General features: G+C 54.3%; 1 protein-coding gene and 1 long non-coding RNA gene across 5 annotated transcripts; one reads left to right on the top strand and one right to left on the bottom strand.

The window, feature by feature from the left end:
* On the bottom strand, window positions 1-3662 carry LOC116874196. The gene is made up of 2 exons (XR_004383946.1): window positions 3479-3662; window positions 1-122 (listed from the first exon to the last, which is right to left on the bottom strand). It is a non-coding gene; the product is annotated as an uncharacterized LOC116874196 (long non-coding RNA).
* A 211-nt stretch (window positions 3663-3873) lies between these two features.
* On the top strand, window positions 3874-14130 carry HYOU1 (hypoxia up-regulated 1). 4 transcript variants are annotated; one of them, XM_032868687.1, is made up of 26 exons: window positions 3874-4024; window positions 4893-4990; window positions 5219-5312; window positions 5490-5568; window positions 5723-5877; window positions 5996-6072; window positions 6366-6547; window positions 6767-6882; window positions 7920-8112; window positions 8324-8458; window positions 8616-8698; window positions 8821-8953; window positions 9125-9312; window positions 9512-9650; window positions 10183-10243; window positions 10385-10464; window positions 10838-11023; window positions 11170-11342; window positions 11512-11599; window positions 11715-11837; window positions 12013-12146; window positions 12279-12363; window positions 12970-13204; window positions 13295-13342; window positions 13628-13678; window positions 13814-14130. In XM_032868687.1, exons 2-26 carry the CDS (start codon window positions 4900-4902, stop codon window positions 13876-13878), a joined length of 2994 nt encoding a protein of 997 aa, XP_032724578.1. In that variant the 5' UTR covers window positions 3874-4024; window positions 4893-4899; the 3' UTR covers window positions 13879-14130. The 4 variants fall into 4 exon arrangements, with proteins under 4 accessions (XP_032724578.1, XP_032724577.1, XP_032724580.1 ...); XM_032868686.1 differs by having other exon boundaries at window positions 3874-4073; XM_032868689.1 differs by having other exon boundaries at window positions 3875-4073; window positions 13817-14130.
* Window positions 14131-15788: the final 1658 nt, after the last annotated feature.

Raw genomic sequence — 15788 nt, 5'->3', positions numbered from 1 at the left:
GTGTCTATTGCAATTTTATAACAGCAGAAAAAAAGAAACAACCTAATTGTCAAATAGTAATCTTGATAAATACATTATTGTAGTTCTTCATGCTGCAATTCTATAGATAGCCACTGAAAATTCTGTAGAGAAAAAATGACATAGGAAAATGTTCTCAGTAAATTAAATGAAAAACAGTCACAAAATATTATTTCCATTAAAGTTTAAACTGTGGGACGCCTGGGTGGCTCAGTTGGTTAAGCAGCTGCCTTCGGCTCAGGTCATGATCCCAGCGTCCTGGGATCGAGTCCCACATCGGGCTCCTTGCTCTGCAGGGAGCCTGCTTCTCCCTCTGCCTCTGCCTGCCATTCTGTCTGCCTGTGCTCTCTCTCTCTCTCTCTCTCTCTCTCATAAATAAATAAAATCTTAAAAAAAAAAAGTTTAAATTGTGTGTGTGGATATACAACATAATGCTGAAAGTATTTAATTTAGAAAATTCTACTGTGGGTGGTTTTCATTTTATTCTTTCTTTTTCATGTTCTTCCAGTTTTTTTCAGTAACTGTATTTTTGTAATTCTAAAACCACTGGTGAAGAAGTAGGAAAAAACTCATCTGGTGCAGCATCTCCTGATAAAAGTAAGTTTTCCCCTGCTTAAGGTTTCCAGCAAAAATCAAACCCTCTAGTTTTGTTTTCTTTCTTGAGAGAGAGAGACCGAGAAAGAGAGAGCAGCAGTGCTGGGGAGGGTGGGAAGGGGGAGGGGTAAGAGTGTGGCGCAGAGGGAGAGAGAGAATCTTAAACAGGCTCCATGCTCAGCGTGGAGCCTGATGCAGGGCTTGATCTCATGACCCTGAGATCATGATCTGAACTGAAATTAAGAGTTGGACGCTTGACTGACTATGCCACCCAGGCGCCCCAAGTCTTCTAGTCTTTTGTGCAACACATGTAAAATATTTTTAATTTTTATTTTTTTAAAAGATTTTATTTATTTGACAGATCACAAGCAGGCAGAGAGACAGGCACAGAGAGAGAGGGGGAAGCAGGCTTCCTGCTGAGCAGAGAGCCCGATGCAGGGCTCAATCCCAGGACCCTGAGATCATGACCTGAGCTGAAGGCAGAGGCTTAACCCACTGAGCCACCCAGGCACCCTATTTTTTTTTTAAAGATTTTATTTATTTATTTGACAGACAGAGATCACAAGTAGGCTGAGAGGCAGGCAGAGAGAGAGAGAGAGGAGGAAGTAGGCTCACCGCTGAGCAGAGAGACCTATGCGGGGCTTGATCCCAAGATCCTGGGATCATGACCCAAGCCGAAGGCAGAGGCTTTAACCCACTGAGCCACCCAGGCGCCCCAAGGCACCCTATTTTTAAAATTTTTATTGAAGTACAACATATACATGGAAAAGCGTACATAAAGCAGCCCATTAAATTTTCACAAAGCCATTGCAAACAGCACTGCCAGGACCCCAAGAAACCTGTTATGCCCTATTCTAAACACTACCACCCCACAAAATGAGAACCATATCCACTTTTATCACCATAGCTTAGTTTTGCCTGGTTTTAAACTTTATATCTAAAGTGAAATTGGGGGCTCCTGTCTTCTGTCAGTTTGGTGTATGTTCTGCAAGGTGGCAACTTGTGGGTTTCTGCTCAGTGTGGGGGAAGGGATGTAGTCCTCAAATGTTATTAACAAGTTATTCTAAACAAGAACTAGCGAATTCGACTGCTTTGGTCAATCTAAATCAGGTGTTTTACTTTTAAACGTTCCCATTGTTTTACGACATGTCCTTGTGAAACACTTCTCCCCTCTGTTCAGAGGACAAAATAGGTTACTCCCCAGAGGACTTGCACCTGCTACATCTCCGAAGGGGCAAATTCCCAGGTCGAAAACCATCACTGCAGCAAACCTGTGCTCCCACCAAGGATATTCTGGGGATGGGAGCTCAGGAGCAGGGCACACTAATCTTTCTGCTTTCCCAATTTGCAGCCATTCAATAGGTTTTTAGTAAGTGCATTGAAACCATAAACCTATTTGTTTCCCAACAGACTGTGACTTCCAAAAGCAAGGACACGGTCATCCCCATCTGTGGGATCCCATACGGGGTCCTGTGCTTATATGCGACAAAGGCCCAGTAAATCTTAAAAATGCAAAATCTGTTTAAAACAGATGGAAAGAAGGGCACCTGGGTGGCTAGCTGGTTAAGCGTCTGCCTTCGGCTCAGGTCATGATCCTGGAGTCCCAGTATTGAGTCCCACATCGGGCTCTGCTCCCTCTGCTCTTCATCCTGCTTGTGCTCTCGCTCTCAAATAGGTAAATAAAATCTTTTAAAATAAATAAATAAATAAAAATTTAAAAAAAGAAAGAAATGGATGGAAAGCATCTACTGTCCTGCATAGCCATCCAAAAGTAGAGTCAGTCATACAGATACAAAATCTTTCTTAGTGGGACTGAAATGACAACGTATGTGTCCCATCACTGTGGCTAACCAACCCCATGCTGTGGAATGTTCTACAGCAGTAAACCATGAGGTGAATCTTTACACACAGATATGGAAAATCCTCACGATTTGTTCTTAGTTACAAAAAAAGAAGAAAAAGGCAGGTTGCAAACAATCTAATTCTATAACATTCTATCATTTACAAAAACGCAAAAGCCACATCTTTCAAGATACCTATGGAAGTAAATGCACAGAAGAGGCCTGGAACGTTACACACCACACTGATAACAGCAGATAGCTCCAGAGATGAGGTTGAGGATGGTATAAAAGGGATTTATTCCTCCTTGTTTCTACCAAGGTCTCCATATGAAGACTAAACAACCCACAAATTTATAAAAAATCGACTTCTCCCTGGTACTGCCAGTTGGTTTATCTTCTAAGCATAGAACCCTGACTCCTCTGTCCCCCTTAGAATCATGAAAAATGTAGGGAAAGAACAGGTAAGAGTTCCTTAAACAAGCCATGGAAGTTACGGCCAGGGCCTTTAAGGAGACTTCTGTGAAGGGAGCCCTGGAGTCGATTTCGGGAGAGGGAGGAAACAGGAGATCCATTTTCCACATTTAAGAAATTTGGGCTCATGTCAATAAAACGGGGGGCGGGGCGCTTTCCAAGGACTGTGCACACTTCCATGGGGCTGTAAAAATACAGAGGGAGGGAAAAGCGCCAAATACCTGTCTGAGGTACTTTAATTCGGACAGAAGCAGGAAAAGAGAAGGGAAGCCACATAAGATTTAATGGAATGAAAACATGAGGTGGTGCCTTTACGCCCAATTACGGCCTCAGCGCTTTGCATTCCGGAATATTCCGTTTCATAAAAATGGAGCTTAGAGTAAGGAGTCCAGGCCAAAGTCTGCCACTGATAACAAGCATCATCTCCGTCCCGCTAGCGAACATCATCTCTTCTGGTGGCTTCAGTGTCATCAGTGAAACGGGGCGGGGTGAACTAGGCCTGTAGCGCAGCCATTCTGATTTCTATCCAAAGCCTAGAGCAGTTCAATACCAACCAGCAAGCGAGCGCCTCTTCCGCGTGGCTACATAGGGGATGCGGGTCACTCCCACTCCTCGGCCGGGGCTCCCCAGGTGACCGGAGGAAGGGGGCCGACTGCGGGACTGTCCGTGCGCCCACTCGCACCAGCCTCGGGTCATTCCCGACCCCGGCAGTCGGGTGCCCAGCGCCGAGGCCGGAAAGGTCCGGGAGCGCACGGGGGCGGGCGCCGGGCCCCGTGACGTGGTCCAATCCCCAGCCGGCGTCGGCGGTTTTTCCCCCAACTGGCGGACTGGCCCCTCGGCGGCCTCCGAGGCCCGAGCCGGCGACGGAGGAGGGGGCGGGCGTAGGACGTGGCCCAATGGGAGCGCGCGCCGGGGCGGTGGGGGCGGGGCCGGGCGCGCGGCGCAGGGCCGGGCGGCGGAGGCTCCAATGAGCGCGCGCCGCGTCCGGGGCCGGCTGGTGCGCGAGACGCCGCCGAGAGATTGGTGGCTAATGTAACAGTTTGCAAACCGAGGGGAGTTGTGAAGGGCGCGGGTTTGGGGGCGCGCTGCCGGCCTCGTGGGTACGTCCGCCGCCGCGTTTGTCCCAGAGCTGGGGCCGCAGGAGCGCAGGCAAGCGGTGGGGGTTGGGGTGGGGATGGCGATGGGAGCGGGCCACCCCTCCGGGAGGAGGCAACGTGCTAGCTCCGGGGGCGGGTCGGTAGCGGGAGCGAGGGCCGCACGGACGCCGGTGCGCTTGGCCCCGAAGCTCGGTCCTTGGGGCGCCCCCACGTCTTAGAGGTGGGCCGGGCGGCGTTTCCGGGAGTGGGAGCCGCCGCCTTCGCCAGGTGAGGCTTAGGTGAACTCGGGGGACTCGGTGCCCGCCCGGCGAAGAATCTTAGCGCTCCTGGCACGGCGTCTGTGTAGGCAGCGGGGCCGGGGGTTGGGATGGAGAACGGGGGGCGGGGCGGGACACCCCAAAGGGATACCGAGAAGGAGACAGGCCATTCTAACATCCCAGCCTCCTCCAACGTCACCACCTCTCAGTTCCCGTCCAAGCCCTGCCTGGCTTTCCCCAGCCAGCGGGGGAGCTCCAGGTGTAGGGAGGTAGTTGAGCCCTGGGCGGAGATCCCGGGTCTCCCCCCAGGTGTCTGACAGCAGGGGCAGGGCTAGGGTGCGCCGGTTATAGCCTATGCAGTGGACGGAAGGTTCTGGTCTCCTTTCTTCCGTCCTGGTACCTTCCTTGTTTAGGGATGTACTGGATGGAGCCCAGGACCCTTTGTGTGGTTAGAGTCCCGGGTCATTATCAGAAGGGAGAGGAGGGGGATGTAGGCTACTCAGCCCCTTGGAGACCGTGGAGTATGAATCTTAAAGCTTCTCTGTTCTGGGATGAGGTTCTGTCTTCTTCACACAGGGCATCCGGTTACAAGTGTTGTTTTTCTCCTCCCTCAGAGGCACAATGGCAGCCACCATCAGGAGGCAGAGGCCGCGGAGGCTAGCCTGTTGGGCTGTGATGGCTGTGCTCTTGGCCGACCTGTTGGCACTGAGTGGTGTGTACCCCAGGAGCAGGCTCAGAAGAAGAATAAATGAGTGAATGATGAATGATCCATGGTGGGAGGGGAGCTTCTGGTTGGAAGCCTCTGGACTGGAGTTGTTGAATTCAGTCCTTTATCTTTTCACTTTTTTACCTTTTCTGTGGAGAGAGGTGTCCTTTGGTTAGAGGGGACTCAAGAATGTGGGGGAAGAGGGGCGAATTGACAAATCTGTTTCCTTTGCAGACACACTGGCTGTGATGTCTGTAGACCTGGGCAGCGAGTCAATGAAGGTGGCCATCGTCAAACCCGGAGTGCCCATGGAAATTGTCTTGAACAAGTGAGGGCCATCCCAGTGTCCGGGGTGGGGAAAGAGGGGAGTCTGTGCTCCAAGCCAGTGTGTATGCTTCCTAGGGCCCCCAACAGTCTAGTGTCTGAGTGGTTGTATTTGGGGTGTTGGGGCTCTTGAGTCCACACCCTGCTATAGGCACCTGGGCCCTGCGTCTCCTCTCTTCAGGGAATCCAGGAGGAAAACCCCAGTGACTGTGACCCTGAAAGAAAATGAAAGATTCTTTGGAGACAGTGCAGCAAGCATGGTGAGCTTAGCAGCCCACCCCTTCCCAGAGTGGTGGGCAGAGGGGAGGAGATGACAGATGCCAGAGCCTGAGCCCTTATCGACCTCTGATGTGAGAGGTAGGTGATGGTGGGCTCGGGAGCCTCATACTCTATTCCTTTTTTACCTCCTCTCAGGCCATCAAGAATCCAAAGGCGACACTGCGTTACTTCCAGCACCTCCTGGGGAAGCAGGAGGGAAACCCCCACGTGGCCCTTTACAGAGCTCGTTTTCCAGAGCATGAGCTAGGCTTTGACCCACAGAGACAGACCGTGTACTTCCAGATCAGCCCGTGAGTGCTCTGCTGGGGACGGTAGGCTCATCAGGGCCGATGGGCTCCTCTAGTGCTCACAGTTGTCCTGGCCTTAAAGTCTGGCTGTCCTTGCCTCTAACTACCCACTTTCCCCCAGGCAGCTACAGTTCTCGCCTGAAGAGGTGCTTGGCATGGTTCTCAACTACTCCCGTTCCCTGGCTGAGGATTTTGCTGGTGAGTAGCTAAGGTGGGGCCGGTGGTGACCAGGTTCCCTAGGGTCTCCTAGCGGGGCCACTTCGCCTCCCAGGGAACCTTGAGCAGTGTTAGAAGATATCTTCGCTCTGGTCATCTGGGGAGCTGCTCCTGGCATCTGCTGGGCCGGGGACGCTGCCAAACATCCTACAGTGCGCAGGACAGTCGCACAGAGCAGAGAGTTATTTGGCCCAAAATGCCAATAACGCCAACACTAGGAAAGTGTCATCCAAGGCATGGAGCTGGTGGGAGCCCCGTTCTGTTGTCCTCTGTAGAGCAGCCCATCAAAGACGCGGTGATCACGGTGCCGGCCTTCTTCAATCAGGCTGAGCGCCGGGCCGTGCTGCAGGCCGCACGCATGGCCGGCCTCAAAGTGCTCCAGCTCATCAATGACAACACCGCCACGGCCCTCAGCTATGGGGTCTTCCGCCGGAAAGATATCAACACCACTGCCCAGGTGAGCCAGGGAGGAACTTCCGGCCAGCGGGTGGCTGGTTCTGAGGATGGAGGCCACTCAGCGTGTTTGGCATCTCGTGTGCATGGCTGGCCCTTGCCAGGATGCAGCAAGAGAATGGCCCTCTCGGACGCTATCGGAGCTTTTCAGCCTCAAGCGGAGAGTGGGTGTAGCGGCTGGAGTTAGGTGAGGTTCCTGTGACCGTTGTCTTGGTGTCTGCAGAATGTCATGTTCTACGACATGGGCTCTGGCAGCACTGTGTGCACCATCGTGACCTACCAGACAGTGAAGACCAAGGAGGCGGGGATGCAGCCGCAGCTGCAGGTCCGGGGTGTGGGGTAAGTCGGTGCTGGGCTCACTGAGACACCCTCGGGTCGGGGCTTCTCGGAGTGGCAGCCGCCTCATTTTCCTGCACGAATTCTCTCCTGAAGTATCGACCTTCACGGGGTACCTCTTGGAAGAACCAGGGGAAGACGGGGCGGGAGGGGGACGGTTTGGGAATTTTGAAAGGAAGGGACCTTCCTGAGCGGCTTCTAAGGAAACCCATAGACCACATGCAGTCGTTTCGCTGTTCTTGTCTTTTCTGGCGTACTTGTTGACAACGTTGTCTTTTCTCTTTCAAACCCATTCCTTTCTGGCCAGCTCTCCTGCCAGTGCTTGAGTCCAGGCTACCATCATCTCTGACCTGCAGGGTTAGGAAAGGTCTCCTTGTCTCCAGTGCGGCCTTCTTCCAGTTTTTTCTCCACATTGCAGCCAGAGGGTTCTTTTCAAAATGCTGACCTAATTATAATCTGTTTCTTTAAAAAAAAAAAAACCCTCATACCTTTTACATTAGCCTGTGGGAGCCCTGGCTCCTCCCACTTGTCTCTACCCAGAGACCCTTGCTCTTTGAGCACCAGCCGCGCCTGCTCTTCTTGGGAACGTACTGGGCTGGCTCCCACCGTGCGCCCTTTTGGGTACTGTTCCCCATCTCTCCAGTTTTCCCTTTTTTTCACCTCGTTAACCTCCACTCATCCTTCAGATTGCAGCTCAATTATCACATCTCCACAGAACCTTCCTGACATCAAGTAGGCAACACTTCCCTTTTCCGTCTTCTGACACTGTTGCTTGTCTGTCCCTCATAACTCATGGGGTGGTACATGCTTCACATTCGTGTGTTTGTTCAGTGCTAGATTGTAAACCCCTTGGCCTCAGGGACCCTGGCTTTTTTCTCTCAGTCGCGTGCCCTGAGACCAGCACATACTTGACATCCAGTAAATATAGCGGACTGGAGGAGGAGGCAAACTGTCACTGAGGTGTCAGCCACGTACGTGGAACAAGAGTCAGGGACCCTGTGTGTTCCTCACACTTTTCTCTCTCACTGTTTCCTGAACAGATTTGACCGTACCCTGGGGGGCCTGGAGATGGAGCTCCGGCTGCGTGAGCACCTGGCTAAGCTTTTCAATGAACAGCGCAAGGGCCAGAGAGCAAAGGACGTGCGGGAGAACCCCCGTGCGATGGCCAAGCTGCTGCGGGAGGCGAATCGACTCAAAACCGTCCTGAGTGCCAACGCTGATCACATGGCACAGGTGCCTGCGCGTGGCTACTTGAGGGAAAATATTCCCCGCCGGAGGGGAGAGGACCCCAGCCTCCCGAGCTAGGCCGCTGGCGTGTGGTGTGGCCCATCCCTTCTTCCTTGGCCTCCTGCCGTCCCCTCAAAGTCCCAGTCCCTCGGTTTCTGGCCTGCCCAGCCAGAGGAGGACCTGGGTGGGAACTCTGACATGCCTCATCCTCCCCCAGATAGAGGGCCTGATGGATGATGTGGACTTCAAAGCAAAAGTGACCCGAGTGGAGTTTGAAGAGCTCTGCGCAGACTTATTTGAGCGAGTACCTGGGCCCGTACAGCAGGCCCTCCAGAGCGCCGAGATGAATTTGGTGAGCGGGAGTCAGGCATGGGCCTGGGGTGGAGAGGCGGGTGGGAGAGAGGGTGACAGGTTGGTGGGCAGGAGGGGGCAGGAGTGTTAAGGAACAAGTCAGCGCTGAGGAGGAGGGCTAACACCCAGCTGTTGTGTGTCCCATTCTTTCTCTGCAGGATGAGATTGAGCAGGTGATCCTGGTCGGCGGGGCCACTCGGGTCCCTAAAGTTCAGGAGGTGCTGCTGAAGGCTGTGGGCAAGTGAGTGTGGGGTTTGAGGCAGTGGGGCTGGGGCTCCAGGGCTGGGCGGCTGCAGGGCTGAGGAGAGGGCGGCCAGGGCAGCTGCTCCAGAGATGATGCGCTGAAGCCCGGGACTTCCACAGGGAGGAATTAGGGAAGAACATCAACGCAGACGAAGCAGCTGCCATGGGGGCCGTGTACCAGGCAGCCGCGCTCAGCAAAGCCTTCAAGGTGAAGCCATTTGTAGTCCGAGATGCGGTCCTCTACCCCATCCTGGTGAGTGGGCCCGTCTGATCGGGTGACAAGCTCCCTTTATCTCACTGAGCATGCTCCCTCTGTCTGCTCTAGCCTGTCCCCTTGTTTCTCTGCCTGCTGACATTCTCCACGTACCCTTACCCCCGACGTGCTCCCGCTCTCCAGTGTGCCTCCTCTCTGCCTGCTGTGTAGGTGGAGTTCACGAGGGAGGTGGAGGAGGAGCCTGGGGTTCGCAGCCTGAAGCACAATAAGCGTGTTCTCTTCTCCCGAATGGGGCCCTACCCTCAACGCAAAGTCATCACCTTTAACCGCTACAACCACGACTTCAACTTTCACATCAACTATGGCGACCTGGGCTTCCTGGGGTCCGAGGATCTTCGGTGAGGGAGGTGGTCAGGATGGGAGGGAGGATCTGGGGCCACAGGGCTGACGCGGGCAGCAGGCTGTGCGGTCAGGGTTGGGGTGAGCATCTTCTGGGAGGAAAGGGGAGATATTTCATGCTGGGAAGCTACATAATCTAGAGCTGGAGGAGGCAGGCTGGGTGAGCTCCCTGGAATGGCTCTCTCGTCCCCCAACCAGGGTCTTCGGCTCCCAAAATTTGACCACGGTGAAGCTAAAAGGTGTGGGTGAGAGCTTCAAGAAGTATCCCGACCACGAGTCCAAGGGCATCAAGGCTCACTTCAACCTGGATGAGAGCGGCGTGCTCAGCCTCATCAGGGTGAGAGCAGAAGGAGGCCCTGGGTACAGGCCAAGGGCCCAGGTCCCACCAGCCTTCCCAGAGTGGTTCCTCCACATGGTATGAGAACATAAGAAACAAGAAGAGTTTGGGAAATGGAAAAGTCTTGCCTCTAAACACAGCTAATCAGGGATCTGCTGTGGTGTTTTCAGGGTCTATGAGTGCTTATGAGTGTTGTAAAGTTCAGGACCTATAGATGGCTAAGTAAGTCATTCTCAAAGAGTAGGTCTGGGGTTAATATCTTTTAAAACACACTGTGGGAAATAATGGTCCATTCTTTAGTCGAGTAGAGAAGTGCAGGGCTCAGGGGAAAGGAGCTAGGAGTCTGTCTTCAGAGGGCCCATAATCAAAGGGGGCAGAGGTGACTTGGCTCAGGAGCCGGTAGAAGGAGGCTGGTGAGGGACTAGGCCAGCACCGTAAGTCACCCAGATGCGCGTAAGTAGACGCCCACAGTGACAGGATATTTCTGGGGGAAAGGTGGCTTAGCGTGTGTGTTTCTTCACCCTGTTTTCAGGTGGAGTCTGTGTTTGAGACCCTGGTGGAGGACAGCCCTGAGGAGGAATCCACCCTGACCAGTAAGATGAGTGTGTGCGTGTGTGCGCGTGTGTGTGAGGGAGGCGGTGCTTGTATGCGTTGGGGGAGGGCAGGCCTTGCCCTTGGGTGAGGTGGCGTCACTGCTGTGGCCCTTTTGAGTTTTGGGGCTTTCTTCCTCACAGAACTCGGCAACACCATCTCTAGCCTGTTCGGAGGGGGCACAACGGCAGACACTAAAGAGAACGGTACAGACGCGGTCCAGGTGAGGCCAGCATGGAGCCAGGGGAGCTCGGGGGAGGGAGCATGTGCCCGAGGAGTGGCAGCGGAGGCAGGGATTGGGGTGGGCTTTCCTGCTGCCTGGGACTGGCTAGACTACCCCTTCCCCAGCCCAGTGAACCATACCATCCTCTGGACTCCAGGCGGCCCGTGTGCTCGGAATCCAGGGCACATTCCCCTCCTCTCCAAGCCCTTGTCCTTTGTCCGACTAGGCCACCGTTGCCATCCAGTCGTCTGTCTGCCCCCCACGCTGTGCTGGCAGCCGTAAGCCTGGGGGATGTGGCATGGCTGGGCCTTAGGCTCTGCTACAGTGACAGTTTCCTTGGGGGGGGGGGGGCGCATCTGTGATTGTTTCCCAGGAGGAGGAGGAAAGCCCTGCTGAGGGGAGCAAGGATGAGCCTGGGGAGCAGGCAGAGCTCAAGGAGGAGGCTGAGGCTCCCGCGGAGGACACTTCTCCGCCCCCACCCGCTGAGCCCAAGGAGGATGCAGCCCCTGACGAAGAAAAGGCTGCAGAAAAAGAAAATGAAGAAAAGTCTGAGGCCCAGGTGAGCTGCAGGCGCCGAATAAGGCCAGGGTGGCCCCAGGGGCTAAGGGAATAGATGCCTGCCTTGTTGCTCGTCCCCAGAGCCCTGCCTGTGGAGAATAGAAGGGCCTAAGCTTTTCCTGATATGCTCCGCTCTTTCCCCACTAGAAGCCAAGTGAGAAAAAGGAAACAGGGTCTGAGAGCGTTCCTCCAGCCCCAGAGGAAGAAAAGAAGCAGAAGCCTGCCCGGAAGCAGAGAATGGTAGAGGAGATTGGGGTGGAGCTGGTGGTCCTGGACCTGCCTGACTTACCTGAGGAAGAGCTGGCCCGCTCAGCGAAAAAGTGAGTAGAAATTCTGTGTGTGTGTGTGTGTGTGTGTGTGTGTGTGTGTGTGTGTAGGGTGTGTGTAGTGTGGGCAGGGTATGGAATCCCTCCCCTGGGAAGAACTGTCTGACCCAGGGTCCGAGTTCAACATGCTCTCTCCTTCATACTTGATTCTTTTGTCCCACAGACTCCAAGACTTGACACTCCGAGACCTAGAGAAGCAGGAACGGGAAAAAGCTGCCAACAGCTTGGAAGCTTTTATCTTTGAGACCCAGGTTGGTAGGCTAGGAGGCACGCCTGCCCTGGGCCCAGTGTCTGAGGAGGGTCTGGCTCTGTGAGCCTTGCCCTCAGGGGCTCGGTGCATGCTTGGGCCTGTGTGCTCCTCCCTAGGACAAACTGTACCAGCCTGAGTACCAGGAAGTGTCCACTGAGGAGCAGCGTGAGGAGATCTCTGGGAGGCTCAGCGCGGCCTCCACCTGGCTGGAGGACGAGGGCTTTGGGGCCACCACCATGGTAAGTGGCCTCCCAGGACATGGTGGGTGGGATGCGAGCCCTCGTTTTCCTCTCCAGGGTCAGAGAAGGTGAGGAGAGCTGGGGTGCGAAGCTGTGATTGGGATGCAGGGCTGGCTGCAGGGCTGGCCTCTCCTCCCTTCAACGCCTCTGCCCACTCCCGCCCCGCATCCCTCAGATGCTCAAGGAGAAGCTGACTGAACTGAGGAAGCTATGCCATGGGTTGTTTTTTCGGGTGGAAGAGCGCAAGAAGTGGCCTGAACGGTTGTCTGCCCTTGATAATCTCCTCAACCATTCCAGCATGTTCCTCAAGTGAGCAGCCCCTTTGCTTTTCTTCCTAATTCAGTCCTGCTGAGCCTCAGTGTCCTTCAGCTTCCCATGCCCCGCGTGCACACCCCTGACCCCTCTTCCTCTTGGGCTCACCATCTCCTTTCTGGCTTCCAGGGGTGCCCGGCTCATCCCAGAGATGGAGCAGATCTTCACTGAGGTGGAGATGACAACGTTGGAGAAAGTTATCAACGAGACCTGGGTAATCCGGGTGTAAATTCTCACGGGGATCCTCGCCCTGGCAAGGTGTCCGAGCGAGGCAGCATGGGAGATGCCGAGTGATGGAGACTGAGCAGCCAGCGCCTCCTGGCCTCGCAGCTGATTGCGAAGGGGCCATGACAGATTAGCCCCAAACAAGGTCATGGCCATGCCCGAGTTGGCAGACTGGAGTAGCAGCAGAGCCCATTCCCATGACGTTAGAGCTCCGAGGAGCTGGGGCTTGAGCTGCACTCAGCAAGTGGGCCTGGGTTTGGGGAGGTGAGGAGGATTGGTCACAGGAAGCAGAAGCTTCCCTTTTGGATATGTGGGGAACGTCTTTGAATCAGAGCTCTAGAAGCGCAGAGACAAGGGAATAATCGAGAGGTTCGGCTGTAGTCGGTTCCAAGCGTGTAGTTTGGGACTCCTTTGTGGAAAGCCTTGGATGCTATTTTGAGGAGCCTGCCTCCCCTTGTGGGGCTGACAGCCAGGTAGAGTGGAATGGTTTGTGATCTGAGGGCAGAGTCTGAGGCTGGTTGGGGTGTATTTCGTCTGGGGCAGATGCCTGCAGGCTCCAGGGCTAGCTCTCAGCTTGTCCTGTCCTCACCCACAGGCCTGGAAGAATGCGACCATGGCCGAGCAGGCCAAACTTCCCGCCACAGAGAAGCCTGTATTGCTCTCAAAAGACATTGAGGCCAAGATGATGGCCCTGGACCGTGAGGTGCAGTATCTGCTCAATAAGGCCAAGTTTACCAAGCCCCGGCCCCGACCCAAGGACAAGAACGGGACCCGGGCAGAGCCTCCCCTCAATGCCAGTGACCAAGCGGAAAAGGTCATCCCTCCACCAGGTGAGGGCAGGGTGCCCACTGTGGGTGCTACTGGGCGGGAAGAAAGCCTCTCCTTCCTGGGACTACATTTTACCCCTGGTTTCCTTCCAGGCCAGACTGAAGACGCACAGCCCATTTCAGAACCTGAGAAAGAGACTCGTGAGTTGGGGAAAGTGATTGGGAATATGGCTGTTGCTTAACCTAAGGGTTGGCACACTGGCAGGCACAGCTGGTTTCTGGAAGGTCCACAAGCTGTGAAAGACCATTACATTTTTAGGTTATTAGACACACACACACACACACACACACACACACACAAAATTGCTGTGGCCCACAGCTCCTAAAACATTTATTGTCTGGCTGTTTACAGAAAAAGTTTCCTAACCCCTCCATTAGCCCCTTCCTCCCTTCTGCAGAGGCTAACCTCTTCCTTCCCCAAAGCAGGATCTGAACCGGCAGATGCTCAGCCTCTGGAGCTGGGAGGTCCTGGAGCAGGTGAGCGTGGAACTGGGGCCACCTGGGAAGCCTGGTTGGGAGGTCCTGGGGTGGTGGGGGGGGGATATGCACAGAATGGGGCCAGGTCACCTCGGTTTCACCTGCTGGCATCCCTTTGCTCTTCCCCACTCCCAGCGGAACCGGAACAGAAGGAACAGCCAACAGGACAGAAGCCAACTTTGAAAAATGATGAACTATAACCCCCGGTTCCCATTCATCCCGCCCCCTTCTCCTACCTCCTCTATTTATTAAACATCGAGGGTCGGGGGAGGGGTTGCTCCTGCCCTCACAGGCTTCAGTTCCTTTTCTCTCACCTTGATCAGAGGTGTGGAGAAGGGGACGGAAGGGACAGCTCACCAGTTCCTTCTACAGTGGTTCTGTGGTAAAAACTGAAATTGCTCGATTTCCTAATCCCACCCCTGGTTCCCTACCCATCCAGGCCCTAATTTGGGGAAAATCACTATTATGTCTTAATTCTTTGCCTGTGGGTAGGTGAGAGATTGACCGTGAGGGGTCAACGGAACTGGCAGGGGGAGGGATGCCCTGGGATATTAGAGAGTCTCCAGTCTTCTCTGTCCTTCCCGCTCCCTCTTCCACCACGAAGTCCGCCCTACAGGGGCCAGTGTCTACAGAGCCTTGGTTACCAGGTCTGGTTTCTGAGTGCCTATCTCTGCTCTTTTCTTCTCCACGGTCTTGTCTTTCCCTAAAAGGCCTCATCCCCAGTGACTCCTCTTCCCATGGTTTCCTTGCCTTCCTGTGGCAAGTTAGGCAGCCGTCTGCCTCCTGCCCAAGCCCTTCCATCCGGGCAGGCTGCAGCAAAGCTTGATTAATCCCCACCTGCTTGTGCACCGCCCCCCCCCAGCAGTCCCCCCTCCGGTGGCCAGAGTAGGCAGGGAGAAAGCGAAGGAGGGAATCCAGCCACCTCTGTGGGGACATGTGTGAAAAACCAGAGCTCCCACTTGCAGGCTCTCGGGCACAGGAGAGTGCAGATCGGCCTGCGTGGGATGCCCGCCTCCTGCGAGCACTGTCGGGAGTCTGCCTTGGCCCAGTAGCCTGTCCCTCCATGTCCCTATGACTCTTGGCCCCCTGCTCTCTCCTCTTTTGCCCACCCAGACATAGCCTTTCCCTGGCCCCCTAGCCCCCTGGGCTGACCAAAATGTGCTTTCTACTGTGAGCCCCTATCCCAAGACCCTGGGAAAAGGAGAGGCCGTGGTGTGAATGTAAAAAGGCCACCTCGCCCTTTTCGTGACAGGCCTTGTGGGGGACGGAAGGGGGTAGGGGCTGGCCTGCCTTTCTTGAGTTGCTCTGCTGAGATGGGGGCTCTTGACCCACCGTGCCCATGTTGGGGAGCCTACCCTCCGTATCCCGAATGGAGCAGGAGCCACAGCTGCCACCCAGCTCCCAGGGTAAGGGGGAATCTGGTTGTGTCTGTCTTCTGTCCTTTTTTTTTTTTCTTTTTTTTTTTTTTTTTTTTGCCACATTGGCAGAAATAAGACCGCAGGGTCCCACCCCGTCCTGTATGTTTGAGTTCTTTCACTAGCAGTTGAGGCTGGTTGGACAGGTTTGAGTCAAATTGTACTTTGGTCCATTGTTAATTGAGAAACTGTTTCAATAAAATATTCTTTTCTACAGTTTTTGTGCCATGACTTTTTAAAAAGTTTTTAAAATTTATTTGTCAGATAGCACAAACGGCGGTGGGGGGTAGCAGGCAGAGGGAGAAGCAGGCTCCCTGTTGAGCAAGAAGGCTGATGCAAGATTCCATCCCAGGACCCTGGGATCACGACCTGAGGTGAAGGCAGACACTTCATCGAATGGGCTGCCCAGGCATCCCTTGTGCTGGGATTTTCTTTTTTTAAAGATTTTATTTATTTATTTGACAGAGATCACAAGCAGGCAGAGAGGCAGGCAGAGAGAGAGGGGGGAAGCAGGCTCCCTGCTGAGCAGAGAGCCCGATGCAGGGCTTGCTTCCAGGACCCTGAGATCATGAACTGAGCTGAAGGCAGAGGCTTAACCCACTGAGCTACCCAGGCGCCCCTGTGCTGTGATTTTTTAAACGTTTGTTTCCTGAGTATAGACAGTTCCATGTTTATTAGAGAAAATTTTTAAGAGG

Source organism: Lontra canadensis, unplaced genomic scaffold (genome assembly GCF_010015895.1).
Source record: "Lontra canadensis isolate GAN:19392208 unplaced genomic scaffold, GSC_riverotter_1.0 scaffold36, whole genome shotgun sequence".
In the NCBI taxonomy this organism is placed as follows: Eukaryota; Metazoa; Chordata; class Mammalia; order Carnivora; family Mustelidae; genus Lontra; species Lontra canadensis.
Note: the sequence above shows the minus strand (reverse complement) of the source record. Positions and strands in the feature narration are given on the sequence as shown.

What these genes read in the sequence shown, in the direction of transcription:
- HYOU1 (XM_032868687.1), top strand. Translation starts at nt 4,900, where the DNA reads ATGGCAGCCACCATCAGGAGGCAGAGGCCGCGGAGGCTAGCCTGTTGG. An exon ending in GCGTGCTCAGCCTCATCAGG is followed by an intron (nt 9,651 to 10,182) that starts GTGAGAGCAGAA and finishes CCCTGTTTTCAG; the next exon opens with GTGGAGTCTGTGTTTGAGAC. An exon ending in AAGAAAAGTCTGAGGCCCAG is followed by an intron (nt 11,024 to 11,169) that starts GTGAGCTGCAGG and finishes TTTCCCCACTAG; the next exon opens with AAGCCAAGTGAGAAAAAGGA.